At 50.3% G+C, this 27,983-nt stretch overlaps 1 protein-coding gene across 2 annotated transcripts; it reads left to right on the top strand.

Moving 5' to 3' along the window:
* Positions 1 to 61: 61 nt before the first annotated feature.
* On the top strand, positions 62 to 27,825 carry TOP3A (DNA topoisomerase III alpha). Of its 2 annotated transcripts, none has more exons than XM_032322952.1 (19): positions 62 to 267; positions 4,400 to 4,459; positions 5,416 to 5,489; positions 6,329 to 6,404; positions 7,559 to 7,667; positions 8,513 to 8,656; positions 8,805 to 8,975; positions 9,248 to 9,348; positions 11,480 to 11,554; positions 12,770 to 12,852; positions 14,278 to 14,485; positions 15,873 to 16,058; positions 16,252 to 16,381; positions 18,967 to 19,080; positions 19,181 to 19,346; positions 20,893 to 21,036; positions 22,430 to 22,552; positions 24,403 to 25,064; positions 26,977 to 27,825. In XM_032322952.1, exons 1-19 carry the CDS (start codon positions 88 to 90, stop codon positions 27,015 to 27,017), a joined length of 2,847 nt encoding a protein of 948 aa, XP_032178843.1. In that variant the 5' UTR covers positions 62 to 87; the 3' UTR covers positions 27,018 to 27,825. The 2 variants fall into 2 exon arrangements, with proteins under 2 accessions (XP_032178843.1, XP_032178841.1); XM_032322950.1 differs by having other exon boundaries at positions 26,350 to 27,825.
* The last annotated feature ends 158 nt before the right edge of the window (positions 27,826 to 27,983 follow it).

The following is a 27,983-nucleotide window of genomic DNA, read 5'->3' as shown; positions in this document are numbered from 1 at the left end:
TTAAGGAGGGCGCCGGGTGAACCTCACTTCTGGCTTCTCCATCATGCGTGAGCACCCGGGGGCCGGCTGCGGGCGTGGGGCCTAGGGATGATCTTCCCGGTCGCCCGTTGCGCGCTCCGCTGGCTGGAACGGCCGGGAGCCCGGACCTTGTCCCGCGCTGCCATGGCGGTGGCCTTCCGAGGCGTGCGGAAAATTCTCTGTGTGGCCGAGAAGAACGACGCGGCCAAGGGGATAGCCGACCTGCTGTCCAACGGTCGCATGAGGCGGGTAAGGAGGCGTATTTCCGATCAGCTGTGCGGGTGCGGCAGCCGACCCCACTTCTCTCACTCCTGGGTCATTGCATTCGCTTCCTGTCTTTTCCCAGTGATAGGCATGCAAAAATATAGTTAAGACGACGCTTCACCCTTGTACTTGAAAACCTTGTGGCTCCTCGTCCACAGCAGCGGTTCCCAAACTTGTCTGATAATCGGAACCAGCTGGGGCGCCGCCTATTCTGTGGGTCTGGGGTGAGATCAGAGAAGTCTGTATTTTAACATTGGTCCCTGTGATTCGAAAACTCAGGTTGTTGGGAACTACTGAACAGAGTCCTTTAACTTGGCAGTCAAGCCCTGTCCGAGCATTACCAGCTAACTAGCTTTTTGGGATTAGAGGGAAGCTCAGCCCTATTCCTACTAGTACAAACTCCAAGAACAGGCAAGTAAGGAATGAGTATGTGTCCTAGACACACTGCAGGTGCAAAGGAAGGGGAAGGTAAAAGATTTTGTATACGGGTTGGCCCAGAGGCAGCAAAACTGTTCAGAAAAATCTGTCCAATTAAAGTGGATCATGAGGGATGCCTGGGTGGCTCAGTTGGTTAAGCCACTGCCTTCTGCTCAAGTTGTGATCCTGGGGTCCTGGGATTGAGTCCCTTGTCAGGCTCCTTGCTCAGCGGGGAGCCTGCTTCTCTTTGCCTCTGCCTGCCTCTCTGCCTGCTTGTGCTCTTTCTCTCTTTGACAAATACATAAATAAATAAAAGCTTTTAAAAATATATATAAGGTGGATCGTGAAATGGTTTTCTGAAGGTCATTTCTAAGAGTATGGGGCAGAAGAAGTTCCCTGCCCTTTTCTCTTTAAACATCCCAAGGTTGTTGGACCTCCATTTCTAGGTCGTGGATAGTGGGAGCAAGAGCTGACATTGTGTCTGTAGAGTTCAGGCCTCTGACCCCTCACACGGAAAACTCCAGTAGCTTTCTCCCTCGCCTTTCACTCTTGAAATTTTCCATTGCCAAAGTGACTTTATAAAACACAGATACAACCCCAGTAATCCCCTACTTAAAACCTATATGGTTCGTCTCAATTGATGCAGAAAGCGCATTTGATAAAAATTTAATCCCCTCCATGAAAAAAGGTATTTTTTGAAAATCCTATTACTAACTTTGGCCAGAGGGTGAAAAACTGAAAGCTTTTCCTCTGAGATCAGGAATGAGACAAGATTGCCTGTTTTCACCATTGCTATCCAAAATTACTGGAAATTCTAACTAAAGCAATTAGGCAAGAAAAAGAAATCTAAATTAAAAAGTTAAAAATATGTTTATTTGAAGACAACATAATCTTATAGAATAGAAATCCTAAAGAAGCCACAGAAGACCATCAGTTCTAATAAATTCAGCAAAGTTGTAGGATATAAGATCACAAATTAGTAACAATGAACAATCCAGAAAGAGAATTAAGAAAGCAATTCCATTTACAATAGCGTTCAAAAACACATGGCGGGGGAGGGGGGGGTGGGCCGCGCCTGGGTGGCTCAGAGGGTTATGCCTCTGCCTTTGGCTCTGGTCATGATCTCAGGGTCTTGGGATCGAGCCCCACATCGGGCTCTCTGTTCAACAGGGAGCCTGCTTCCTCCTCTCTCTGCCTGCCTCTCTGCCTATTAAAAAAAAAAAAAACAAAAAACACATTGAGGGGCACCTCAGTTGTTAAGTGTCTGCCTTCAGCTCAGGTCATGGTCCCGGGGTCCTGGGATCCAGCCCTGAGTCGGGCTCTCTGCTCAGCAGGGAGTCTTCTCTCTCTCCCTCTGCCCCTGCTTGTGTTCCCTCTCTAGATGTCTCTGTCAACATAAATAAATATTTTAAAACAAACAAACAAAAACACCCACAAATTGAAAACTACAACCTTCTATGTGTATACAGTTTTTTCATGTATTTTTAATATTCAGAGAGATAAATCTTTTTTTTTTTTTTGGTCATAGAGATCACAAGTAGGCAGGCAGAGAGAGAGAGATGGGGAAGCAGGCCCCCCACTGAGCAGAGAGCCCCATACAGGGCTTGATCTGAGGACCCAAAATCATGACCTGAGCCAAAGGCAGAGGCTTTAACCCACTGAGCCACCCAGGCGCCCCCAGAAAGATAAGTCTTAATCCTGCGGTGCATTTAGTGGCAGCAGTGTGACAGTTCCTACAGTGCACTTAGAGAAGGATTTGTTTTTGTTTTTGTTTTTTAACAGAGTGGATGACACTGCAAAAGAAAGCACAAAAGCTATATTCTTGGTCTACCAGGCAGTTGTTTTTTTTTCTTTTTCTTTTCGTTCTCCAGACTCCAGAAATACTGTAATTTGGGCATCCACCCTTCCCTGAGCACCTCACACAAATGGGGACTTGCACATAATTGCGTTCCATCAAATGGGAATTATTGGGGGGCAGGTTTGAAATTTCAGGAAAAGCATTTCACATCCTCGAGGCTAACACTGGGAAAGGAAACCACCTGGATGAGCCCTGTTTTGGGGTCATACGAATGTTATAAGACAAGTTATTTCTCTTGAAAGGTGTATCTAGAACAGTGGTATTTTTGTCTGCGTTCTCAAGAGACCCGAGGGACAATGGGTGTGCGCACCTTAGGAATTACTTGCGGCTAGGCTGGGGAGAGGCTGAGTAAGCAGATTTTAGCCTTGTTATATATCAGGGTCTATATTATTGTTTGTTAAGGAAGGCTTCAGAGCTTTCTTAAAAAGTCAGAAAAAGTCCCACTTTCTTAAAAAGTCCCACTTTCCTGGGGGAAAGAAGCTGCAGACACTGCTTCTGATAAAAAAAAAAAAAAGTCAGAAACTACTGATTAGACAATTTCTAATCTCTATTACTAAAAGGCTTAACTAGCAACTAGAGTTTGTAAAGGGGGATTTTTTTTCTTGGTGATATTGGCAACCAGTGAACTCTTAAGTATCTGATACTAAAGTAAATTCCCTCTTAAAATTTGTCAGTCTGGGGGCACTGACATGGCTCAGTCAGTTGGGTGTCTGCCTTCAGCTTGGGTAGTGATTTTGGGGTCCTAGGATCGAGCCCCATGTCTGGCCCTCAAGCAGGGAGTCTGCTTGAGAGTTCTCTCTCCCTGTTCCCCTTCCCCTGCTCATGTGTTCTCTTGCAAATAAATTAATTAATTAAATATTTTTTAAGGATTGTGATTATGCCTCAAAGAGAACCTCATTTAGTATTCCACTCAGAAAAATTCCACTCAAAAAAAAATAGTAAGACAGAGGAGAATCTTCTCGACACTGACCCTTATTGGCCCTGGAATATTTTTCCACTTCCCAGTAGGCCATTTTCTTATCTTTTGCATAGTGTTGGTGCAAAACTCACATGTGTAACTACTTTTAATATCCCTGTGGAGGAATGTGGGATCTACTCAGAGTCTTAGTCATCCATGATTGCAAGCTGAAGAATTGTTTTATAGACTGGGTTCCAGTTCTGACTAGGGCTCATAATATCACTGGATTTTTTTTTAATAAAGATTTTATTGATTTATTTGAGAGAGGGAACAGAAGCAGGGGCAGTGGGAGAGGGAGAAGCAGGCTTCCTGCCGAACACGTGGGGCTCGATCCCAGGACACTGGCATCATGACCCAGGCCAAAGGCAGACACTTAACGACTGAGCCACCCAGGCGCCCCAGTATTACTGGATTTTAGAGCCAGAGGAGAACCCAGAGGTAACTTTATTCAAAAACAAATTGATGTTCAGAAAAGCGAACGACTTACTTGTGCTCACAGTTGTCAGGTATAATTGGACAGCCGGAAAGTAGTACAAGTAAATGGGGAAGAAGGAGAAAATTGTCAAGAGAATTATGTCCTAATCCTTCTGCTTTTAATCTGTGATACGACCTTGGACACTTCCATTCTCACTTATGAGAAGATGTGACGTTAGCTGACCTCAAGGTTACCTTCCAGCATAAAAACTCCATGGACTCCACCTGTCGTGCTTGGAACTATTTTGAGGACTTACTTCATAAATGGTCTTAGTAACGTAGCCTAGTTTTTGTCTTTAGGACGTAATTTAGGATGTACAGTCTTACCGCTTACTAGTGCTCTGTTTCATCTTTAAGGCTGAGGAATCTCTTGTTTTCAATCGATCTATTATATTTTTGTTTTGTTATAGAGGGAAGGATTTTCAAAATTCAACAAGATCTATGAATTTGATTATCATCTATATGGCCAGGTAGGTGCTGTAATATTTCTCATATAGCTGAAATGTGCTTTAAGATCCATGGGCTATTTGGGGGTACATTCTGGAGTTTTTCGTTGTGGCTATAAAAAGGGCAGCTGTTTACTACAGGTCGTCCCTAAATTGTTTCTGTCTTGAGTTACTTGATTGAGAAGAATGATCCTGGCTGCTGTAGAATAAGTCATAATCTTTTAAGAATAATGACTGTTAAGACCTAAAGATCTCTAATGACAGGTGACCATTTTATAATTTATATGGAAGTCCCACTTTTTAATTAAATGTGGTCCCATCTCTTTATAATAAGAAAGAAGCCAATACACAAGAGTTTGAGGAAACTTTAAATCCCATCAAAGTCATCCAGTGCTAGAATCAGAATGGTGATAGTGTTACTGTGGTATTTGGCTTCAAAGATAGTGTATTTATGTTCATATCTTATTGATCAACTAGGTTTGGTTTTATTTTTTTAAAGGACTTTTTTTTAAAGAGCCATTTTGGGTTTTTAGAGCAAAATTGAGAGGCCAATAAAGAGATTCCCTATAGAATTCCTGTCCCACCCCCGCCCGCCCACCACTGCCACACACACAAAACACATCACCAGCTCCCCCAACCCCATGATCAACATCACTTACCAGAGCGATGTGTTTGTACCGTCGAACCTACACTGACACATCATAGCAGCCAAATCCATACTTTACATTAGGGTCACCTCTTGGTATTGTACATTCTATGGTTTGGATGAAAGTGTAACGTGTATCCGTCATTATAACATCATGTGGATATTCCCACTGCCCCTAAAGTCCTCTGTGTTCCGTCTGTTCCCTCCCCACTCCCCACCAAGGCCCTGGCAACTCCCTGCCTTTTTTTCTTTAATAGATGTTTCTCCCTTTTATTTGGATGATTTGGGAAGATACAGTTGCTAGGAGACTAACTCGAATTTTGTTACCATTCAGAATGTTACCATGATAATGACTTCAGTTTCTGGACATTTGCTGGCTCATGATTTCCAGATGCAGTTTCGCAAATGGTCAGTACAATTCCCGGGGGAAGAACTTTCTGATTATTACAGTAAGTTGCGAAATGCTACAGGAATTTTGAGGCATGTCGATCTCACTGCAGAGCTTACAATACTCGGGCAACTGTCTCGGTCCTTTCAGACTGCTTTAACAAAATGTCATCAACTTGAGGGGCTCGTAAATGATAGAAATTTGTTTCTCCCAGTTCTGGCAGCTGGAAGTAGTGGATCAGGATGCCAGCACAGTCAGGTGAAGGGCTCTCTTCCCCATTGCACTGCTAACCTCTCACCGTGGCCTCACCTGTAGCAGGACCTAGGGAGCTCTGTGAGGCCTGTTTTCTAAGAGCACTAATCCTGTTCATGAGTTACCATCACCCTAGTGACATCATCACCTAGGAGAGTCCCCACCTTCTAACACCATCACACTGGAGTTAGGATTCCAACATGGGTGTGTTGAGTGGACAAACCATAGAGACCACAGTGGTGGCCTAAGATCAGCTGAACCATTGTGAATTTTTGCTGTACGTTTAGAACGAACAACCACTCGGATGTGTATTTCCCTTAAAGTAACCAGACCTGTTTCACGTAGCCACTGGATTACATTTACCCTGTTGCAGACATGCACAGAAGAGTTCCAGAATTTCATATAGGCCACTCCTGTTGTCACAGAAAGCGGAAAATACTTTGTGCAGAGGGTAGTAGCCTTGCTTTCACCCCTCTGGCGGTCTCATATGGGTCTTTTTTTGTTGGGGGTTCATCAGAGGACACTGGAGCAATTTTTTCTCATGAAAATGGGGGACTTTCTGTCCTGTGCTGAAGTTGGATGTGTTTTGTTTTCATTTCTTTTCTAGGCAGAGCTGCAATCCCCTGGTCCTCTTTGAAGCAGAAATTGAAAAGTATTGCCCGGAGAATTTTGTAGACATCAAGGTAGGATGTTCTGGAAGACGTGTGGTGCTGGAGTTGAGCAGCTTCGAGTAGAAAATAATTGACCTGCAATTCCTGTGTTCAGAATGCATTAGAACTCAGAGATCAAGTTTCCCACCACACTTAGTACCATGATTTTATTTATTTTTTCAGCATAGTTTTTTTTTTTAAGATTTCATTCATTTATTTGACAGAGAGATCACAAGCAGGCAGAGAGGCAGGCAGAGAGAGAGGGGAAAGCAGGCTCCCCGCTGAGCAGAGAGCCCAACGCGGGGCTCGATCCCAGGACCCTGAGACCATGACCCAGCTGAAGGCAGAGGCCTAACCCACTGAGCCACCCAGGCACCCCTTTTTAGCATGTTTTTTAAAGATTTTATTTATTTTAGAGAAAGAATGTGATTGGGGAAGGGGGCAGAGGTAGAGGAAGAGAAAATCCCAAGGAAACTCCCCACAAGTGTGGAGCCCCACTCTAGGGTCAATCCCACAACCCTGAGATCACGACCTGCACTGAAACCAGGAGTCGGATGCTCAACCAACTGAGCCTCTCAGGCGCCCCAGTACCATGATTTTAAAAATTACTCCCACTTATCATATAAATGAAGCCGTTTAAACTATGTAGCCAAGGAACTAAAGTAAGCCTTTTTGTAGTAGCAGTTGTTTAAATCCTGGGGATAATACTGTCAAGTTATTAATCCTAGACTCTAGCCCTTATTAGCATGGAGAGACAACAAGGCGTGAAAGGTCAGTTGACAGCAAGCACTCAGGGTGCCTGTAATTAGTTCACTGCTGGCTAGGAAGCCTTCTTGGGGTAAAACTCAATTTAGGGATTTTATTTTATTTTACCAGAACATTGTCAGAACCGTGAGAGTTACAAGTGTGTGTTAGAACTGAGTTTCAGGTTTTGTCAGACTAGGGTAGTTGTATTAAACCCTCAGGCTTCTAGAAGCTTGCTTACAGGTCTGTGATTCTGAGCTGGAGGATTGTACTAGTGGCCTTGGCATCCTTAGAGGAGGTAAGAGCAGTGTCCCAGATCTCTCTGTCTTGCCAAGTTGCCATATTCCAAGAACATCCCTAATCTTTGTCAGATCTCTTTAGCATAGAGTTGTCAAGTGATTGCAGTTGTGTTCTCACTGCTCTTTCTCCGCTGGGAATTTCAGAAAACTCTGGAACGAGAGACTCGGCAGTGCCAGGCCCTGGTGATCTGGACCGACTGTGATAGAGAAGGTGAAAATATCGGGTTTGAAATTATCCACGTGTGCAGGGCTGGTAAGTGCTGTGGCTTCCGAGTTCCTGTAGTTTAGGACCACAGAAGTAGATGGTTCCCCTGCGCGGAAGGGCCGTGGCTGAGTTCCTCCCCAGACAGTCTCCCCGGCCCCCGGATCCATCAGTTCTCCCCAGCTGTGTGCCCTGGAGCAAGTTACTAAACTCCCAGGAGCCTCAGCTTTCTGGAAAGTCCGGCCAGTCTGACACACAAAGAATAATTCTAGAATGTTGTGTTTGTTTGTCGCTGTATTCTTTGTACAGTGTTGGGATGTTAACACATACTTGTTGAAATGAACTTGAATGACTCGAACAGGACCAATGATTTAGGGTAACTTAGAGGAAGTGATGCACAGCACATTCTCAGGCTTCCGAGAGTGGACGGTTTCCATTTTCCCAAAATATGTTTGTGTTGAAAGCTGTAACGATTCCTGAGAATTTAAGTACATTAACTTTCAGGGATAGTGTAGGCGTCCTGTGTTATTTCCACGCCAGGACATGAAATTCCCCCCCAGGATCTTTTAATTGACAGCATTTTAATTTTCCATAAAAGTCTAAGAGAGCAGGTGAGATGAGGATCCTGAGAGGCTCACCAAGGGAAGAGCTGAAACTCACTTGAATTGCTAGAATTCACCCCACTGTTAACATTTCTGATCGCACTAAATTTAGCAGTCATGGTGAAGTTTTCCTCTTCGGTGGCTAGTGTGCTGTTTATTTAACCTAATCAGAGAATTGGTTGCCTCACAGCATCTCAAGATGGTTTACCTTCCATTCAAGGTGGTTTAAGAAAAATGAGCCTTTTATGCTGGGATGGCCCCGTGATTTGACTTTGACCCTGGTGACTTCCACAGTGAAACCCAATCTGCCGGTGCTGAGAGCCCGTTTCTCAGAGATCACCCCCCGAGCCGTCCGGGCGGCCTGTGAAAACCTGACGGAGCCCGATCAGAGAGTGAGCGATGCTGTGGATGTGAGGCAGGAGCTGGACCTGAGAATCGGTGAGCCGCCAGCTAGCTCCTTTGGGGATCCACGTGGCCCAGTGGGTGTCGGGTTATGGAACTGAGAACGAGGTTTCTGTGTAAGCATCTGCAGCTGGCTTTGCCCTTGTGGTCCCTATTTTCTCCTTCCTTCTTCCTCCCTTTGTAGGAGCCGCCTTCACTAGGTTCCAGACCCTGAGGCTTCAGAGGATTTTTCCCGAGGTGTTGGCAGAGCAGCTAATCAGTTATGGCAGCTGCCAGTTCCCGACCCTGGGGTTCGTGGTGGAGAGATTCAAAGCCATTCAGGCTTTTGTGCCGGAAATCTTCCACAAAATTAAAGGTAAGGCTGGGGGAGTTGTTTATGGAGCCCAAGGGCCCGGGAAGACCCAGGAGCATAAATGGTGCTAATGTGTGAGTCTTTCAGCCTTGCTGTCCCTCCTCCCACCCCATTACGGAATTCAGAATCCACTTAGTTTTCTTAGAGACCCAGAATATTCCCAAAGCAATGTTTCATATTCCTTTGGACTTTTACTGCAGTGTACTTTGTCCTGTCTGTCCTATCGTGCGGCTTCTGTAAGTCATGGCCTTCCTGTTTGTCTGTCCCCAATACAGTAACTCATGACCATAAAGATGGAGTCGTAGAATTCAACTGGAAAAGGCATCGTCTCTTTAACCACACGGCTTGTCTTGTCCTCTACCAGCTGTGCATGGAGGTAAGAAATATTTGGAATTTTAATGATCTGGGAAGACCTTTCTGCAGGTTCCCAAGCCGCTCCTTCTCTGTTAGCAGAGGTGGTCCTGCTCCGTTTTCCCACTGAACCAAAGCTTTCTGCCTGCTTCTCAGGATATCATTTTTGGGGAACCAGTAAGACTGGAAGTCCATAAAAACAACACTAAACAGTGTGAAAGTAAAGGGTCCGTAGACCTTTTAGATAAAGTCAGAAACTAAGAACTGTATAGCTTCAATCTCTCCCTGCAGTAGAATGCTGTCACCAGAGATAACTCAGAAGCCTCTAGACCAGTCTAGAACAAGAGACTCCTAGAGCTGGAAGGAGTTTGGACAGTATCTGGTCAAGCTCCCTCTTCCACTGGTCAGATGAGGAGATCTAGAGAGAAGAAAGTCACAAACAAGTGAATTTCCTGCAGGAACTGATACTAGCAAGTAAAAGGGTAAAGGAACAGAGCCCAGGAACAGGGACGGGACTGTTCTCAGCATCTGGTCATGGAAGGCCTCTCACAATGAAGGTACAGGTGATTAGCAGGAGGCGGCCAGCCACAGGAGGGCCTGGGGGGAGCACGGGTCAGGAGGCAGCAGCACGTCAGAGGGCTACCGGCCAGTCACCGGCCAAGCTGCAGCCCTCAGACCCATCTTCTGTGCTCTGACGCTGCTGCTGTCTGGCCAGTGCATACTTGCCAGCGTTAACCGTGGCAGCTGCATGCAGTGATGCCAAGGAAAGCTCAGATATCTGTACTTGGATGAGTCACGTGTGCCCCTGGCAGGTTTATTGTCTGTTTGATGGGGGGGATGGTAACTTGTGAGCACCTGCTACAGTGCCAGACACTCCGTATGTTACGTAATTTGATTCAATCTAGATGGTGCCTGTGGGTGCAGTGGTACTGTCCCCACCTTCCAGGTGATGCATGAGGACGTGAGTAACTTGTGCCCAGACACTCTGCAGCCAGTAAGGAGCAGAGCATGGCTGGATCCCAGAGTATCAGGCTCTCCAGCCCGTTCCGAAGACTGCACTGCCCCCAGGAGTCACACTCCGCACTGCACCACCCTTTGACCCTCGAGGTCACACAGCCACCCTGCATGTCTGTGACACTGTGCATGTATCTATTTGATAGAAGAGAGCTGTCCTTTTTCTCCTTTACTGCAATATGGTGCAGGAAAACCTAGCCAGTTGGATATTTTGAGTTTCTCATAAAGAGCACCTGGACCAACTCCCATTTGCAGAGAAATACGGATTTTGAAACACAAATGTTCTCATCGATGAATCAGTTAGGCTGAGTTCTTTGTCCATTTGTAGTCTCTTAAAAGTGTGAAGTTGGGCAGAGCTCCTGGGCGGCTTAGTTGGTTAAGCATCCAGCTCTTGATTTCAGCTCAGGTCAGGATCTCGGGGTTAAGAGGTTGAGCCCTGCATTGGGGTACACGCTGGGCGTGGAGCCTGCTTAAGATTCTCTCCATCTCCCTCTGCCCCGCCACACCCTGCTCACTCTCTCTCCAAAAAAAAAAAAGTGCGAAGTCAGTCTGAAGATTGAGTTCTCCGGGGCACCTGGGTGGCTCAGTGGGTTAAGCCTCTGCCTTCAGCCCAGGTCATGATCTCAGGGTCCTGGGATCGATCCCCGCATCAGGCGCTCTGCTCAGTGGGGAGCCTGCTTCCTCCTCTCTCTCTGCCTGCTACTCTGCCTACTTGTGATCTCTCTCTCTCTCTCTCTCTCTCTGTGTCAAATAAATAAATAAAATCTTTAAAAAAAAAAAAAAAAAAAAAGATTGAGTTCTCCAGCTTGTAGAATGTAGTCTTTCCTAAGTTTAACTTGGTATTAATTCTGAATTTTAAAAAAAAAATTCTCCATTGCTTGCGTAGATAGGAAACAGTTCTTTGGAGATGCACCAGCTGCTGTGAGGGTTGGTGCAGTCGCCCCTCAGCGCCTTGGTTTGAGCGCGAAGGGGTGATGTCTCCACCATACTGTGGGCTACAAGCCAACCTGCCTCGAGGTCCTCTCACGCCCAAGCAGGGCCCTCTGCTAGTTGTGTCCAGAATGGTGAACTGAGGCTGCCCAGGAAAGCCGGAGAAAGTGCACCAACAGGTTCATATGGCCTCTGCTTTTTCTGGCTTCTAGGATCCCAGGGCAACCGTGGTGGAGGTCAGGTCTAAGGCAAAGAGCAAGTGGAGGCCTCAAGCTTTGGACACTGTGGTATGTTCCAGAAGAGTGCGCCAGGCATGCAGGAGCTCTGACTTCCTGTGGTTGGGACCCGGTGGCAGCAAGCATCGCCCTTCCTGGGGCCATGCAGGGAGGTGCTTGGGAAGAACAAAAACCCCGAAACAGGGCCCACTTAGTCTTCTAATGCTAGGTTTGTTTGGTTGGCTTTTTTCCCCCTAAGTTAATAAATGCAATATAGCTGCTTTCTGTGGGGTTTGGGAAACAAAAAGAGGAAGACCCATCACCCCTCTGAGTGTCTTCTGTTTTTTTTCACATGGGTTGTGTTTTACATCGTTGTAATTGGAATAGCTTGGTTTTTATTTTCTGCCTAAGCATTTTTTTTTAATGTTTCTGCGTTATCTGTGTAAGCATCGTTTTTAAAGATCTGCATTAAGAGCCTACCTTAAAAGCAACAAGAGTTTTTCAAATTTTGAGATCCAGGAAGAGCCCTCCAAGACATAGCTTGGAGTTAACTACCGTGGGTGGGGGGTGCCCTTTCCCAGTGACCACTTTGCAGGAAAATTCAGAGTATAGTTTCTGTCGGGATTCACTCTGGAGATTGAAAATACAGAACAGCAGCTAAAAGAAATGTGCGGGGACTGGTGGGCAAGGTGTTCTTTATCTGTGACGTGTGTGTGTGTGTGTGTGTGTGTGTGTGTGTGTGGTTGGATCGACAAGGGGCAAGGGGATAGTTATGGATTGATTTCCTATAGCAGATGTAAGTGTAATATTCCTCACTGGCTAAGTATGCTTTGACATATAGCCAGCAGCACTGGTGGAATGTCTCCAAGGGCAGGACTGCCAGTTACCTCCCAGAGTTCTTGAAGAATGGTACTCATCATCCAGGAGAAGTTACTAGGGCCCGGGTGGTAGTCCCACAGTGTGGTTCCCAGGCTACCTGTATTAGAATCTGGGTATTAGCTGGCTTGCTGAAAAATGCAGATTTCTCACCTCAATCCCAATCCTCCTCTGTCAGAATCCCCAGTGCTCAGGGCCTGGGAATCTGTCAGCTTCCTGGGTAATGCTTGCTTTTCTGCCCATCAGATCTGCCCGGCAGGCCGAGAAAGCTTCCCTCAGCACAGCCTTTTCCCCCTCTGTATGACAGCAGCCGGAGTGACGGGCGAGGCATTTGTGTAGATTAGTTGTGTGGCTGTGTCGTGCCTTCTGACTCCACACTACACCCTAACTTGCCTGTAACACGTTTAACAGGAACTTGAGAAGCTGGCTTCTCGAAAGTTGAGAATAAATGCTAAAGAAACCATGAGGATTGCCGAAAAGCTCTACACTCAAGGGTAAATATTCCACACTTGGGAATAGAATTCAGTGCATCTTTGTCAAGGTGAAATATTTTATTTTTTTAATTATTTTTTGGAGGGGGAAAAGGGAGAGAAAGAGAGAGTCTTAAGAAGGCTCCACACCCAGCATGGAGCTAACACACCCCTGAGACAATGATCTGAGCCAAAATCAAGAAACAATTAACTGAGCCACCCAGATACCCCCAACTTTATTTTATTTTAATTCTTAAAAGGATTTTATGTTTAAGGAATCTCTACACCCAACATGGGGCTTAAACTCACAGCCCCGAGATCAAGAGTCACACACTCCACCCCTGAGCCAGCCAGGGGCCCCAGAGTAAAACATTTTAGAGCTTACGGGGAAATACAGACTGTCTAGACATCCCCTGAGCTCCGAAGTAGAAGAATTTTGACGCTGGGTTCTCTGATACGGAAAAGGCATTTCAAAATCACTTCCTAAAATACGAGCCCGTAGAGTAAATTCACATCCCACCGTTGACTTCTCAGCAGCTGGCCCCAGGGCCTTGGCCGGTGGCACATAGCACCTTTAGGAGTCTTTTCCCATTGTACGCCGTCCGGGGATAGTGTGGTCCACACTAACCAGTGTGGCAGCTGCTCACAACAGGGGACTACTGAGCACTTGAAATTGGAGTTGTGCTCATTGGGACGTGCTTTAAATGTAAAATACACATTTCGTTTCGAACACTTGTATGGAAACAAGAACGTAAATGATCTCATTAATGCCATTTAAGTGGCCAACAAAAAAATGTCAAATTTCATGGAGGTTCCACATTATGGTTCATTAGGCAGCATTATTTTTTTCTTTTCTTTTAGCTTTATTTATTTATTTATTTAGTGATTTTATTTATTTGAGAGAGAGAGGGCTCATGCGGAGTGGCAGAGGGAGAAGCAGACACCCTTCTGAGCAGGGAGCCTAACCTGGAACTTGATCCCAGGACCCTGAGATCATGACCTGAGCCGAAGGCAGACACTTAACCAACTGAGAGCCACCCAGGCGCCCCAGCATTATTCATTCTTTGCTCAGAGCAAAGTCATAGAAACGTGCTTTGTTGCCACGGTTGAGGCCGTGGAGGTCTCTGGCAGAGCAACGATGCTGGGCTGGGACTATGTCCCCAGCCACACAGCCGCTGGTAAGCCGAGCAGGAGTGTGTCCCGTCCCGTGCCGTACCTCTCACTATTCTTTGGCTTCTTGGAGTATCTTCAGCAAGCAACCCTGCTGTTGCTCACTCCACTGGGGGCCCCATGTAAGAACTTCCCTAAGCAAAGGGAAGCTAGGTTGCCTTCAGGTGAGCCCGCTAGGGCAGATGGGGCACGGCAGGTGTCTCTGGGGGTTTCCAGTTTAATTCAGTTGTTTCCAGAGCAACTGTAGCAATTTCTTCTATTTGTTTGCCTTTGCTCTAGGTACATCAGCTATCCTCGCACTGAAACTAACATTTTCCCCAAAGACTTGAACCTGACTGTGCTGGTGGAGCAGCAGATCCCAGATCCACGCTGGGGCGCCTTTGCCCAGAGCATTCTGGAACGGGGTGGCCCCACTCCACGCAATGGGAACAAGTCTGATCAAGCTCACCCTCCCATCCACCCCACCAAATATACCGGCAGCCTGCAGGTCGGTTTCCCTAACTCCTGCCTCCTGGAACCCAGCAAGGGGAAGGGGAAACAAGGGGCCAGTAGCACTTGAATGTACTTTGCGGGCTCTTACTTTAGGAACTAAGTTATTTTGAAACAGCTCTCCCGTTTTAGCAAAGAGACGTCAGTGTCAAAATTCTGCTTCACCGTCCTGCTTGGCCTCCCTGAACACTCCCACGCCCGCCCCGGGGTGGGCTCTACTCTGTCCAGCCGCACTTCCTGCTCTGTCAAACCCTCCACAGCGGGCTGGGCGGTTCCCCTTCCCCGTGTCCTTGCACAGCTCCCACGGGGCCCCCACAGAACTGCTTGGTCTTCTCGGCCCCTCATTAACTAGATGCATCCCCCACCGCCCAGCCTCCCCAGACAGGACCGGGTTCCACTGCCATCCTAACACAGGTGGCCTCCTGTCACGGGCCAGTAGTGGCAGGGCTTTGAGGCAGCCCTGAGAGACCTCAGGCGTCTCACCTGCTGTGGCCCTTGGCCGGGGGGATGCGCTCCATGATGCCGAGCTGGTTGGGCCGATTTGCAGGCTTAGCGCAAAGCTAAGTCCTGTTTGGTCTTTGTTTCCTTCTTTTATTAATACACACGGTCCTTCTCTGGCTTTAAATGTGATGATATGTTCATTTTATCATATATTAGGAAATTCAAAAGATTATAAGGAAGAGGCATTTGCCGTTGCCCGTATGCTGAAATATTTTCAAGTACAACACTTAACAATTGCATAAATGTACCATAATTTATTTTGCCAAATTGGTTCTTTAAGAATAAATTGCTTCCAGCTTTCTGAGACGTGATGACAGTTAATGTTTGTGTGACTGATCGAGCCTCACTAGGCCCTTGATTACTCACTTGGTAGAAAATCACCACAAACGCTGGGAGCCAGGGCTGCCACCTACAACTTTCCTGCGTCTAATATACAAGGGGTCTCTTGTTAGCTGTTATGCTTTTTCCTCGTTTTCTCCTTGAGCTCAGTTTAAAAAAAAATGGGGCGCCTGGGTGGCTCAGTGGGTTAAAGCCTCTGCCTTCGGCTCAGGTCATGATCTCAGGGTCATGGGATTGAGCCCTGCACTGGGCTCTCTTCCCAGCAGGGAGCCTGCTTCCCTTCCTCTCTCTCTGCCTGCCTCTCTGCCAGTGATCTCTCTGTCAAATAAATAAGTAAAATCTTTAAAAAAAAAATGGGTTTACATAAAAAGATTAGCCCGGCACTCTGCATGGGTGCAGGACCTACATAGGAGCCCTGTGCCCTCTTCTGTGCAGAGCTCGAGGCAAGAAGGTGGTGTAAACCAGGCCAGATTACCAGTGAGGCTGCGGTCCTTTGGGCGGTAATATTCTGGAGCGAGTTGCAGACTCTTCTCTTGTCTTTCTAGGGAGACGAGCAGCGACTGTATGAGTTCATAGTGCGCCATTTCCTGGCCTGCTGCTCCCACGATGCTCAGGGCCAGGAGACCACTGTGGAGATCGACATCGCACAGGAACGCTTCGTGGCTCATGGCCTCGTGATTTTGGCCCGCAACTATCTGGACGTGTACCCGTATGACCACTGGAGTGACAAGGTAATAAAGCGCAGGCCCGGTCAGAGGTCAGAGTTCACATCCCCCATGGGTCTTCAGAGAGAGGGGAAGGCAGTCGTGTTCCCGGCCCTGGTGCGGTCCACTGGAGCAGGGCCATGCTCTTTGAAATGGCAGTTGTCTTTTGCCTCAGTGCCACGAGGAGTGATTGGACTGACGCTTCTGCTGCTCCCTGTAGACCCTCCCTGTCTACGAGAGAGGTGCCCGCTTCCAGCCCAGCACTGTGGAGATGGTGGACGGGGAGACCAGCCCACCCCAGCTGCTCACCGAAGCCGACCTCATCGCCCTCATGGAGAAGCACGGCATTGGTCAGTAGCCTGTTGCCATGGTGACCAGTGGCTCTTGTACTTCTGGTCTTTGCAGCAGCTGTGCCATAGGTGTCCTCTTCTTCACCCCCTCTACAGCTGAAGGGAGGCTCATTTATTTAGGCCGGGGGCCGAGGGAGAGAATCCCAAGCAGACTTCACTCAGTATGGAGCCCAGTGCAGGGCTCTGTCCTGTGACCCAGAGATCGTGACCTGGGCCAAAATCAGGAGTCAGACGCTCCACCCACTGAGCTAACCAGGCGGCCCACTGTACAAGTTATTAAAATCTTGGTCTGAATAAGTCCACACTTACGCTCTTAACCTTTGCTCCACGCCAGCTGGATAGGGAAGTGGATGTGTCCCAGAACTCGGAGGTCTGGACTGGGAGCACTCTGGCCATGTCCTGTCTGTGGACTCAGGATTTGGGGCCCATGCAGGGGTTTGTTTTTATTTTGCATAAGGTACCAACATCTAAAACTTGAGGGATTCCACATAAACGTCTGTGTTTTTGTCTTGGGAAGTGTTGGGAGGTCTGGCAGCCCAAGCCTTTCCTCCCAGGTAGAAGCAGTGGGTTGAATTGGGGTGACACCTGTCTCTTCTCACTTGGCTTCTCTCACTGCTCGTTCCCTGCCAGGCCCCTGTGACGTCTGGGTCAGCCACCCTGCAGCTAGCCACACGTGGCCGTGTTCTGAGTTTTTGTTAAAGCGTTTCCCCTAATTGTTTAGAAATTGAAATGAGGTTAAACAAGAAATTGGGCCAGAATTGTTTTTCCACAATAGGTCCCCTGGCCCCCAGTTTACAGGCGGGTCCCTTGTAACTGATCTGCTGCCCCTTGTCCATTTTTATTATGACGCTGAGGAGAGTCTCTTGCCAAACCTAGTTCAGAGAGGCAGCAGCATGATGGAGAGGGAAGTGCTGGGAAGGGGAAGTGGGGCTCCCTGGGCGTGTCCCGGAAGCAAGCTGTTCCCCTGGGGCATGGCCCCCTCACGACCCATTAGTGGCTTTTGTCATTCCGGGCAAGAAGGGCCCCTTCTGGAATCCGGTGGCTGTTGTTGCACTGTCCAGAGAGCCTGTCTGTTTAAGTCAAATTAGAGTTTGTGTGCCCATCTGGATGTACTCATTAAAACCTTGGTCTAGGCCCTGGGACATAGTGAGGTAGAGGGCCTAGGCATCCTGTTCCCATTAAGGGCTCATCTCACAGGAGAAACCGATGAAAGCAACACAAACACAGCCTGCTGGGCTCTGCAGGGATGGGGCAGGGACCTTGAAACCTCACAGTAAGAATTCCTGGGGACTGAGCTGGCCCAGCACAGGCAGAGTCCGAGGGAGCACAGAGGGACTGGGAGCACGTGTCCCTGTGGCAGATGGGGTGGTCCCAGAGGCGAGGCTGGAAAGATGATTGCAGCCCAACTGCAGGGCCTGGCACACTGACCTGAGGGGCTTGGGTGCTGGCCTGTGGCTCGCAGAGAGCCATTTAAGATTTCGGAGGAAAGGAGCAAAGAGAGCTACATTTCTTTAAAATGTTAACGGCGTTGTTGAGACGTAATACATGTATTGTACGATTCACTGATCTAAGATATACAGTCGGTGCTCAGTACAGTCACAAAATCATGCAGCTATCACCTTAATTAATTTTAGAATGTTTTTATCCCCTCAGAAAGAAACGCCGTATCCCTTAGAAGTCTCACCCCATTCCCCCTTCCCTCCCATCCCTCCAGCCCTGGACAACCACTGATCTTTCTGCCTCTGTAGATTTGCCTGTTCTACACAGTTTGTATACTTAGAGTGATAAGGCATGTGGTCTTCTGTAGCTGGCCTCTTCAACCATGTATTCTCAAGGGACATGCTCACGGTAGTGTGAATCAGTACTTGCTTCCGTTCCGTTCCCTGTACTGTTACCTTGTGTGCTAAGACCACAGTTGGTTTCTCCGTTCATTGGTGGATTGACATTGGGGTCATTTCCGGTTTGGGGCAGTTGTACACGCTTGTGTGCAGGTTTGTGTGTGGATGGGTTTGTAGTTCCCTTACGTGGATAGACCTGCTGGGTCCGGTGGTCACTCTGGGTTTATGTTTTGAGGAGCCTCTGGACCGATCTGCACAGGGGCTGCCCCGTTTTACGCTCTTCCAGCCACGCACGAAGGTTGAGGTTTCCATGCATTCTCGCCAACATTTGTTCTCTGTGCTGTTTGCTGATGCTTCACACCCAGTGGGTGTGAAGTGGCATTTCTTCGTGGTTTTGATTTTATATCTCCTCGATGACAGAACTTGTTTTCAGAGATCCCTACAGCCACAGTGTAAGAAAGGGGTTGGGTGGAGGATAGAACCAGAAAGGCGGAGGCCGAGCACGCTATCCTGATGCAGAGGACGTGATGTGGGCTCCAGCCGTGGCTCTGCCATGCGGAGCAGAGGAGAAAGACGTAGAGGAGGCTCGTTGCTGGCGTGGACAGCTGTAGTGAGTGAGCGGGCATGAGGGGAGATGCGGTTGCTGCGTGGGCCCAATGCAGTGGAGGAGTCCAGGCAGAGGAAGGTACCCATGGGACAGCAGGGGCAAAGTTTGCATGGCCCTGAGTAACCGGAAGTGGCTTTCAGGGACTGATGCCACTCACGCGGAGCACATCGAGACAATCAAGGCCCGGATGTACGTTGGGCTCACGGCGGACAAGCGGTTTCTCCCGGGGCATCTGGGCATGGGGCTCGTGGAAGGTGAGCAGGAGCTCAAGGTGGGTGGTCGCGGAGCTGTGCGGCTGGAGCCCCCGAGGGGTGCTGCATGGGGCCCCACGGAACACTGCTTTTCTCCCTGCAGGTTATGACTCCATGGGCTATGAGATGTCCAAGCCTGACCTCCGGGCTGAGCTGGAAGCTGACCTGAAGCTGATCTGTGAAGGCAAGAAGGACAAGTGGGTGGTTCTAAGGCAGCAAGTCCAGAAATACAAGCAGGTTTTCATTGAAGCGGTGGCCAAAGCTAAGAAGTGAGTCCAGACCCCGCTTGCCTGCACGCAAGGTCCTTCAGCTCTGCCTCCTGGGCCGTGACCTTTCCCTGAGCGGGGGGGAGCGGGTGGGACCGATTCAGCAGAAAGCAGGTGGTGGGGCCACGGGTGCTTGACTGTCCCCCAGCCCGGTTCACCTTCTGCAGGGCAGTCCACATGCAGCTCCTCCCCCTTCTGCTTTTCCTCCTGAGTCCTCTTCCTTCCTAGAAAGCCGTGGCAGCTTAGAAATGGTGAGCAGAAAAGTCTGGGCTGGTTATCCCAGGCAGCTGGCTCTAGAGATGCCATCCTCTGAATTTTAGTTCTGTCTTGAGTTAACAGGCACACAGTCCCAAGTCTATAAACTCAGGGCTGCTGTACGACACTGTGTCCTGTGGAGTGTGTGGAGGTGGCCGTGTAGCAGGCAGTATGTGTGCATGCCATCAGGAAAACACACCTTTTCTGCCTGTGCCACCTTGGGAAAGAAATGGACAAGCAGGGGCGCCTGGCTGGCTGCATCGGTAAAGCGCGTGACTCTTGATCTGGGGATTGAGGTCAGCCCTAGGTTGGGGGTAGAGATTACTTAAAATCTTTTAAGATTTTATTTATTTGTTTGTTTTTAGAGCCTGAGAGAGAGTGCACGCGAGTACGCGTGCAAGGCGGGGAGGGACAGAGGGAGACAGGATTTTGAGCAGACTCCACGCTGTGGGTAGAGTCCCAACACAGAGCTTGAGCCCAGAGATCAGCACTTGAGCCAAAATCAAGAGTTGGGCGCCCAACAGACTGAGCTACCCAGGCGCCCCCAAAATAAAATCTTTAAAAAAAAAAAAAAAAACAGATGAGCTCGTTTAAATGTAAACCCAGACAGACAGACACTTCAGGAGTGTGTGCAGGGACCTGTACAGTTTTGTTTGATGTGGGGTGTGATGAAGCGGAAGTACCTGCACATAGCTGGGTCCCTCCTGGGAGCTGCCGGGGGCCAGAGAGGAGCCAGGGCTGCTTGGCTGACCCAGCTGTTTCTGCCTCTGTTCTCTGCATCAGGCCTGTGGTGAGCAGCCAGCTGCTGTCTCTGGTCACACTCAGCTTATGTGCACATAAGAATATTGTAGGGACAGCTGGGTGGCTCAGATGGTTAACGCATCTGCCTTCATCTTGGGTCATGATCCCAGGGTTCTGGGATAGAGCCCCACGTCGGGCTCCCTGCTCAGTGGGGAGTCTGCTTCTCCCTCTTCCTCTCCCTCTGCCCCTGCTCGTGTATGCACGCTATCTGTTTCTCAAATAAATAATATCTTTATTTTCTTAAAAAAGATTTTATTTGTCAGAGAGAGAGAGAGAACACAAGCAGCAGAAGTGGCAGGCAGAGGAAGAGGGAGAAGCAGACTCCTTCCTGAGCTGGGAGCCTGACGCAGGGCTCGATCCCATGACCCCAAGATCATGACCTCAGCTGAAGGCAGATATTTAACTGACTGAGCCACCCAGGCATCCCAATAAATAAAATTGGAAAGAAAAAAAACCCACAAAGAATATTGTGAGTGTTTTGCTCTTTCTTCAGATTGGATGAGGCGTTAGCCCAGTACTTTGGGGAAGGGGCTGAGGTGGCCCAGGAGGAAGCCATCTACCCAAGCATGCCGGAGCCCATCAAGAAGTGTCCACAGTGCAACAAGGACATGGTCCTCAAGACCAAGAAGAATGGCGGGTCAGTGCCCAACTTGCACTGTACGTCTGCTTGCCCAGCACTTGCTGGGTTGGCTGGACACTGTCATTTGTGTCAATATTTAAGGGTGGGCTTGCCGTGGCTGCTGGACCAGGTATTGGAGAGAAGGGTAGCTGACGGGGACCTGGCCTTGGAGGCGTCAGGCACTCTGGGATTCAGAGGAGGTGTGGGATGATGGCACTGCCGCGTCCGTTGTGGATAGGACATCGCCTACCCTGTGCACTTCCACCACACACCCAGGTTTTGTGTCCCAGAGCAGATTATTTAGCTACTGTGCCCCTATTTTCTTTGCTATAAGCCTAGGGCAGTGATATCTACCGAGGGAAGGATGAAGATTCAGTGAAATGTGTCCCCGTCAAGAAAGGCAGAATTTGATCCCAGGTCCTCCCACCCCTTCATTTCTCCGACCCCCTTGGGTTCCCTGACTGCCGACACGTCACTGGCTCGGGGGCAGAGGCGGCCAGCCTGGCTCTCAGAAGCCAGAGTTTAGTGGGCCTGACCTGGGGCTTGGGCTGCCCACAAGCACAGAAGCCAGTGCCGGGGCGGGCTTAGCCCAGTGCACGGTAGCCCCGTGTAAGTACTTACCCACGGGCTGTGGGGTTAACCCATATGAGCTCCAAGTGCTTGGTCACCCGGGGAGGTCTGGAGATTGTCCTGGGGGATTTCCCACTCCGGGGGTTATCTGGCAGTTTCCATTTCTGACTTTGTAGATTTGCTGTTTGAGTAATTGGGGTTTGAGGTTCAGTGGGTTGGTTTTCCCTGGTCCAGTCATGCCCAGGCACACTCAGAGGATGTCGTAAATGGTGTTCCCATTGGCTTCTCTGGCTCTAAAGTTCATGACTGGAAGCCATAAACCATTGGCCAAGAACAATGTGGTTCAGGTGTCAGGAGGGAAGACCCCGTCATCAGGGTGCTGTTCCCAGCGACCCCACCCAACACACCTGCCTCCTTGGGCAGGTTTCCAGACCACCCCCTGACTGTTTGCCTCGCTGTGACCTGAGTTCTGTCGTGTGGGGCAGTCAGGGAGCATGTGAGAGCACACAGCCCGGAGCCTGAACGGAGCCCTTGGGACTGGGCCTTGCCATGGCCCAGGAGTTAGTTGGTCAGTAGGTTGCTGGTTTCTAAGTAGAAAACAGAGTCAGCAATGGCGGTTTCTTTTTCTTAGGGAGATGAAAAATAAATGCAGGCCAGTTTTGCTCAGTCATTCAGTACCAGTGACTGCATATATCCATTCATATATCCTCCAAAAAAGCGAATGTGTCCTTTAATCGGCTAACGAAAAGCTTCCTTGCCAGACGGGCAGTGCCCCAGGAATGTGTGTTTCCTGCGGTCTGGTGGCTCCAGCCCAACCCCGCTCCCTGTGCTCCCTCCCCAGGTTCTACCTCAGCTGCACGGGCTTCCCAGAATGCCGGTCAGCCGTGTGGTTCCCTGACTCTGTGCTGGAGGCCAGCAGGGACGCGAGCGTGTGTCCAGTGTGTCAGCCGCACCCGGTTTACAGGTGAGCTGGGCCCAGGTGAGCTGGCCGGTTTACAGGTGAGCTGAGCCTGCGGGGTGCTCGCCGTGCCCGGCAGCAGCTGCGTTGGTGGTCTCGAATCGGTTTGGGTCCCATCCCTGCCTTTGCAGTGTGGAAGCTGGGCCTGGGGGCAGGTTCCTGGGCAGCTCAGGAGGCGCCCTCCACGAATCTGAAGAACCATGAGGACGCCCTTTCCCTGACGTTTCCAGCTAGATTGCTGCCCAGTAGACTCTCGGGAAGTGAATATCCTGCTGTCGGATATCGTTTCCAAGCTCCTCGCAAGAGCCCAGAGCCCTCTGTACAACTGGTTCTCAAACCTTTCGGTCATAGGATCCGTTCACTCTTTTTTTTTTTTTTAAAGATTTTATTTGTTTATTTGATAGACAGAGATCACAAGTAGGCAGAGAGGCAGGCAGAGAGAGGAGGAAGCAGGCTCCCTGCTGAGCAGAGAGCCTGATGTGGTGCTCAATCCCAGGCCCCTGGGATCGTGACCTGAGCTGAAGGCAGAGGCTTTAACCCACTGAGCCACCCAGGTGCCCCGGATCCGTACACTCTTAAAAATCATTACAGAAGGAACCCAGAGAGCATTCATTGTGGGTTAAGTTTATCAGTACTACTGTATTCTGCATTAAGGTGGACACATGTTTTTTGTGGGTTTTTTTTTAAAGATTTTATTTATTTATTTGACAGAGAGATCACAAGTAAGCAGAGAGGCAGGCAGAGAGAGAGGGAAGCAGGCTCCCCGCTGAGCGGAGCGCCTGATGAGGGGCCCAATCCCAGGACCCTGAGATCATGACCTGAGCCGAAGGCAGAGGCTTAACCGACTTGAGCCACCCAGGTGCCCCAAAGTGGAAACATTTTAAAAAGATAATTGCTGGGGTACCTGGGTGGCTCAGTTGTTAAGTGTCTGCCTTCAACTCAGGTCATGACCGAGGCCCCCATGGGACTCCCTGCTCAGCAGGAAGCCTGCTTCTCCCTCTCTCACTCCCCCTGCTTGTGTTCCCTCTGTCACTATTGCTCTATCAAATAAATAAATAAAATCTAACAATTGTTAAATAAAAATGTACTTGTAAATTTTATAATATGCATACTAACATAAATAGTTATTTCTACCTATTTTAAAGCAGAAAGATAAGAAAATGCCTACTTGCAAAGCAGAAAACAGAAAGGAAACGTATTCCATCTTTCTGAGTCTAACATCTGGCCCGTTGGAGACTGTTGGCTCTCGTGTCTGCTCCCAGTCAGTCTGCTGGGCTGGTTCATGGGCTGTAGCCTCCGGCAAACTCATGCATACAACACGGGAGGACGAGAGCACAACAGATATAACTTCTTAGCCTTGTTACAAAATAGTTCTGACCTCACCAGGAAGGTCCACGTGCCCAAGAACCGCTGGTTATAGGAAGTGAACCTTTCCAAGGATTCTGTGTTTTTGTTTTGTTTTTTAAGATTTTATTTATTTGAGAGACATAGTGTTTGTGCCTACATGTGCATGAACAGAGGGGAGAGGCAGAGAGAGGGAGAAGCAGGCTCCCCACTGAGCAGGGAGCCCGACGTGGGGCTCAGTCCTAGGGTCCTGGGATCCTGACCTGAGCCGAAGGCAGACGCTTAACCAACTGAGCCCCCCGGCACCCTGAGCTGTCTGTTCTGGAGATTAATCAGGGTCTCCTGATTAATTTTTTCTGTTTCCACTGTTTCCTCTGTCTCCACTCTGCGCGCTCTTGACACCTGGAGGGGCTCATGGCTGGCAGGTGCCTGGTGGGTGCAACCCTCTGTGGACAAGGAGAAGACACTTGCGGCTGGTAGTAAGACTTTCTCTCATCTTCCGACTCCGCTAGGTTAAAGCTGAAGTTCAAACGCGGCAGCCTTCCCCCAACCATGCCCCTGGAGTTTGTCGGCTGCATTGGCGGATGCGATGAGACACTGCGGGAGATCTTGGACCTGAGGTTCTCACGGGGCCCTCCCAGAGCTTCCCAGTCAGCCAGCCAGCCCTCGAACTACCTGCAGGCTAGCCAGTCCCTAAACAGAATGGACAGCACCCCCTGGATGCCACCACCACCTGCTACCGCCGCGGGGGGCAGCAACTCGGTGACCTGCAACTGCGGCCAGGAGGCTGTCCTGCTCACAGTGCGAAAGGAGGGCCCCAACCAGGGCCGGCAGTTCTACAAGTGCAATGGTGGCGGCTGCAGCTTCTTCCTATGGGCCAACAGCAGCCCCCCAGAAGCTGGGGGGCCTCCCTCCTCTGCCTCAAGACCCCCTGGTGGCTCAATGGGCCGCCCGCCTGCCACAGGGGACCACCGGGGCAGGTCTGGCCGACCCGGGGATGACAGTGGTGGTGGCGGTGGCGGGGGGAGCATGTCCTGCCTATGCAGCCAGCCTGCCGTCACCCGGACTGTGCAGAAGGACGGCCCCAATAAGGGCCGCCAGTTCCACACGTGCGCCAAGCCCAGGGAGCAGCAGTGCGGCTTCTTTCAGTGGGTGGACGAGAACATGGCTCCAGGTGAGGCAGGAGCTTGGCTCCTGGGCCAGGCAGAGCCCCGAGGTTGGGGAGGGAGGGAGGAAGGCAGGGGTGGGGCTGGAGGTTCCAAAGGAAAGGCTGGGGCAGCCCCTGGAGCAGCCTGCGGGGTGCCCGGTGGTGTGCCAAGGACACCTGCTGTGTGTCTTCACCACCATCAGCTCAGCACCATGAGGCCGCTGAGGCCCAGGGAAACGAGCTGCCTGTGCTCGGGGTCTCATAGCCACGCGGCCTGAGGTCGGCCTGACCCCACAAGCCCTGGTCTCCTCTAGCCTCCGTGGGCTCAGGAGGTCCTCGTCATTGGCCGCACTCCTTCAGATGTGGAGCCTGGCCCTGGGAATGTCTGGGAACCTGCTCGGGGTTCCACAGCCTGGGCCTGGTGCCCCCAAACCAGATATGGTGAGAATTGCCCCCAGACATTGGAGCAAGGTGGATAATGCACCCAGAGGCCCTTGGAAACAGTTCCTGCCCGCTCCAGTGCACGGCAGACGCTTAGTTCATGTGCCAGAGCAGCTGAGAGGCCTGGTGGGAGCTTTGTGGCAGACCCAGGCACAAAGCATGGCTGTGGATCCTGAACAGAGGGCTCGACCTCACGGCCTCACAGTTTGCTCAGTAGGATGAGCACTTGCTTGCCTTTTTCAGGGTTCTTGTCTTTTTAAAGTCATTAGACAGTCTCAGACTATGATTCTGACATACAAGCCGCTAGCTCCGAACGTACAGGAAGAACCCAGAAGGCTTGGTAAGGCGCAGGGCTGGCTACCGGTGCTGGCAAGGGGTCAGAGACAGCGTCACTGCCACGACAGGCTCACATTCGAAGTGTGTGAGATGTGGTTTAGCCTTGCACTCCCTTCAGGCGCACAACGTTCCCTTGTCCCCCCATTGGAAGGAAGCATTGTCTGACCTCCAGGCCAGCTGATCAGTTGTCCTGGGTGACGGGGCAGTCAGAATTAAGAGGCCTGTTTGAGGCCTGGAAGGATCCAGAGCTCAGTGACCTTGCACGGAAGGTGGAAAGCAGGCTGTTGGTCACGGGGTGTTGCCAAGTGGGTGGAAAAGAGGTGCATGAAGTGACGGCACTACCCTTCTTACCAGGGTAGTGATTGTGGCCCAAAGGCTCCGGGTTCTTTAGGGAGTGGCATTGGGACCCCTGAAGGTGACAGGAGGGAAGGCAGCCTGGCCTGTGGGTGGTCGCGGCCTCACAAAGGCTGGGGGGACACTCTGCCTCCTCGGTGTGTCTGTTCTGAACTCAGCCTTCCCCTGACTCTTCCCACAGGGACTTTCCGAGCCCTGAGCTGGCCGGGAAGCAGAGGAGGAGGCCAGAGGCCAGAGGCCAGAAGCAAAAGAGCCCGGGCCGGTTCCACAGACTCAGGGTCCATGCCCAAGAAACCCCGGAAATGCAGCCTTTGCCACCAGCCTGGACACACCCGTCCCTTCTGTCCCCAGAACAGATGAGGCAGGGGAGGGAAGAAAGGGCCGCTTCCTCAGACCTGCCCCTTTCTTCTCGGGAATAAGCTATTTTCACTAGAACCTTCCCTGCCCTGGAGGCCTTGAGGAAAGCAGTGGCTTTTGGAGCCTGGCCTGCCTGTGCTGGGGAGTCAGGATCCAGACCGCCGCCTGGAGAATCCGTCTCAGGTGGATGGTGACCCTCCGCCTGGGGCTCCTCACTGCTGGCGCTGCGGAGCACTGAGTGGCGGGCTGAGCGCATTCCACGCTGTGGCCTCTGGGGCTTTCTTCCCTTCTGGAAGGTCCCCTCAAGGGACCTGCATGCCTGGTCCAGGCTCCGGGCAGCCCGGACAGGGTTCCGCTCGCAGACATTCTGAGAAAGGAGGGTGCAATCAAGAACGTGGCTCTTGTCCTAAAATCGTGTCTATCGAAGAAGCTTTTTTTTTTCTTTCCCTAGACACCACTGTGGCCAGGACACCCCACAGCTCGTGTTCCTGAATAAAGAATCCTGCCCTCTGCTCTGGTGGGTGTGGTGCAGTGTCTAGCGACAGGTGGCAGAGGGGCAGGCACAGACCACTGCCAGTGCTCTGGTGACCTCTCGCCGACCTCTGGCCCTCTTGGCCTCTCCTCCCAGCCCCAGCCCTTCCTCCCTGTCCACACGGTAGGCGCTGAGCCGAGCTGCTCCCGGCCCCACGGACAGCTTGCCCTGCAGAGCAGAGCAGGGACCGGATAAGACCATGTGCTTCCGTGCTGCGCAGAGGTGGCCCCATCCCTTGTGTGTCTTTACAGCAGTCCCATGATACGTAACCACATGGCCTTATTTTGCTGGTTAGGAGACAAGCAGGAAAGGATGTGGGTTGTCCTAAGACGCATTGCTGGTTGGTGAAGAAATGAACTGTCCTCACTGTCGGACTCCGGCCCGTGCCCTCCAGTTACACAGTGGCTCTTGGAGCATCTGAGCAGTGGGGTGGCTTGTGGCCCGCATTTGTGTTTTAGCCCCCTCTCCTATAGCCCTTGGCCACCCCCTGTCTACTTTCTGTCTTGGTGGCTTTACCTCTCCAAACAGTTCGTATAAATGGGATCACAGAGCCTGTGCCCTTCTGCCTGGTTTCTGCCTTTGCGCATCGTTTGCAAGGCTCATCCACGAGCCTGGGTTGGCGTGTGATTCCTCTGTGCGACTGAGTGGAGCCCAGGCCCGCGGATGAACCGCTCCTTGTCCACCCGGCCAGTTGGTGGGCATTTGGGTCCTTCGTACATCATGGCTCTTGCAAACAGTGCTGCCATAAACAAACGTGCAAGACTTGAAAAGCGGCCTTCAGTTCTTTGGGGTACATGCCTGGGACTAGATCCACGGGCTCTTAATGGTAATTCTGTGTGAACAGTTTTCCCAGTAGCTGCCCTGTTTCATGTTCCGACCAACAGTGCCTGAGGCTTTACCTCCCTGCCAGTGCTATTTTCCTTGAT

This window comes from Mustela erminea, chromosome 18 (genome assembly GCF_009829155.1).
Source record: "Mustela erminea isolate mMusErm1 chromosome 18, mMusErm1.Pri, whole genome shotgun sequence".
Taxonomy (NCBI): domain Eukaryota; kingdom Metazoa; phylum Chordata; class Mammalia; order Carnivora; family Mustelidae; genus Mustela; species Mustela erminea.
This window is presented reverse-complemented; position numbering and strand designations above follow the sequence as displayed.

Bases quoted from the DNA above. Each gene is read 5' to 3' on its own strand.
- TOP3A (XM_032322950.1), top strand. From the start codon at position 88: ATGATCTTCCCGGTCGCCCGTTGCGCGCTCCGCTGGCTGGAACGGCCG. The intron at 7,668-8,512 runs GTAAGTGCTGTG...TGACTTCCACAG, and splicing joins TATCCACGTGTGCAGGGCTG to TGAAACCCAATCTGCCGGTG. The intron at 8,976-9,247 runs GTAAGGCTGGGG...TCCCCAATACAG, and splicing joins AATCTTCCACAAAATTAAAG to TAACTCATGACCATAAAGAT.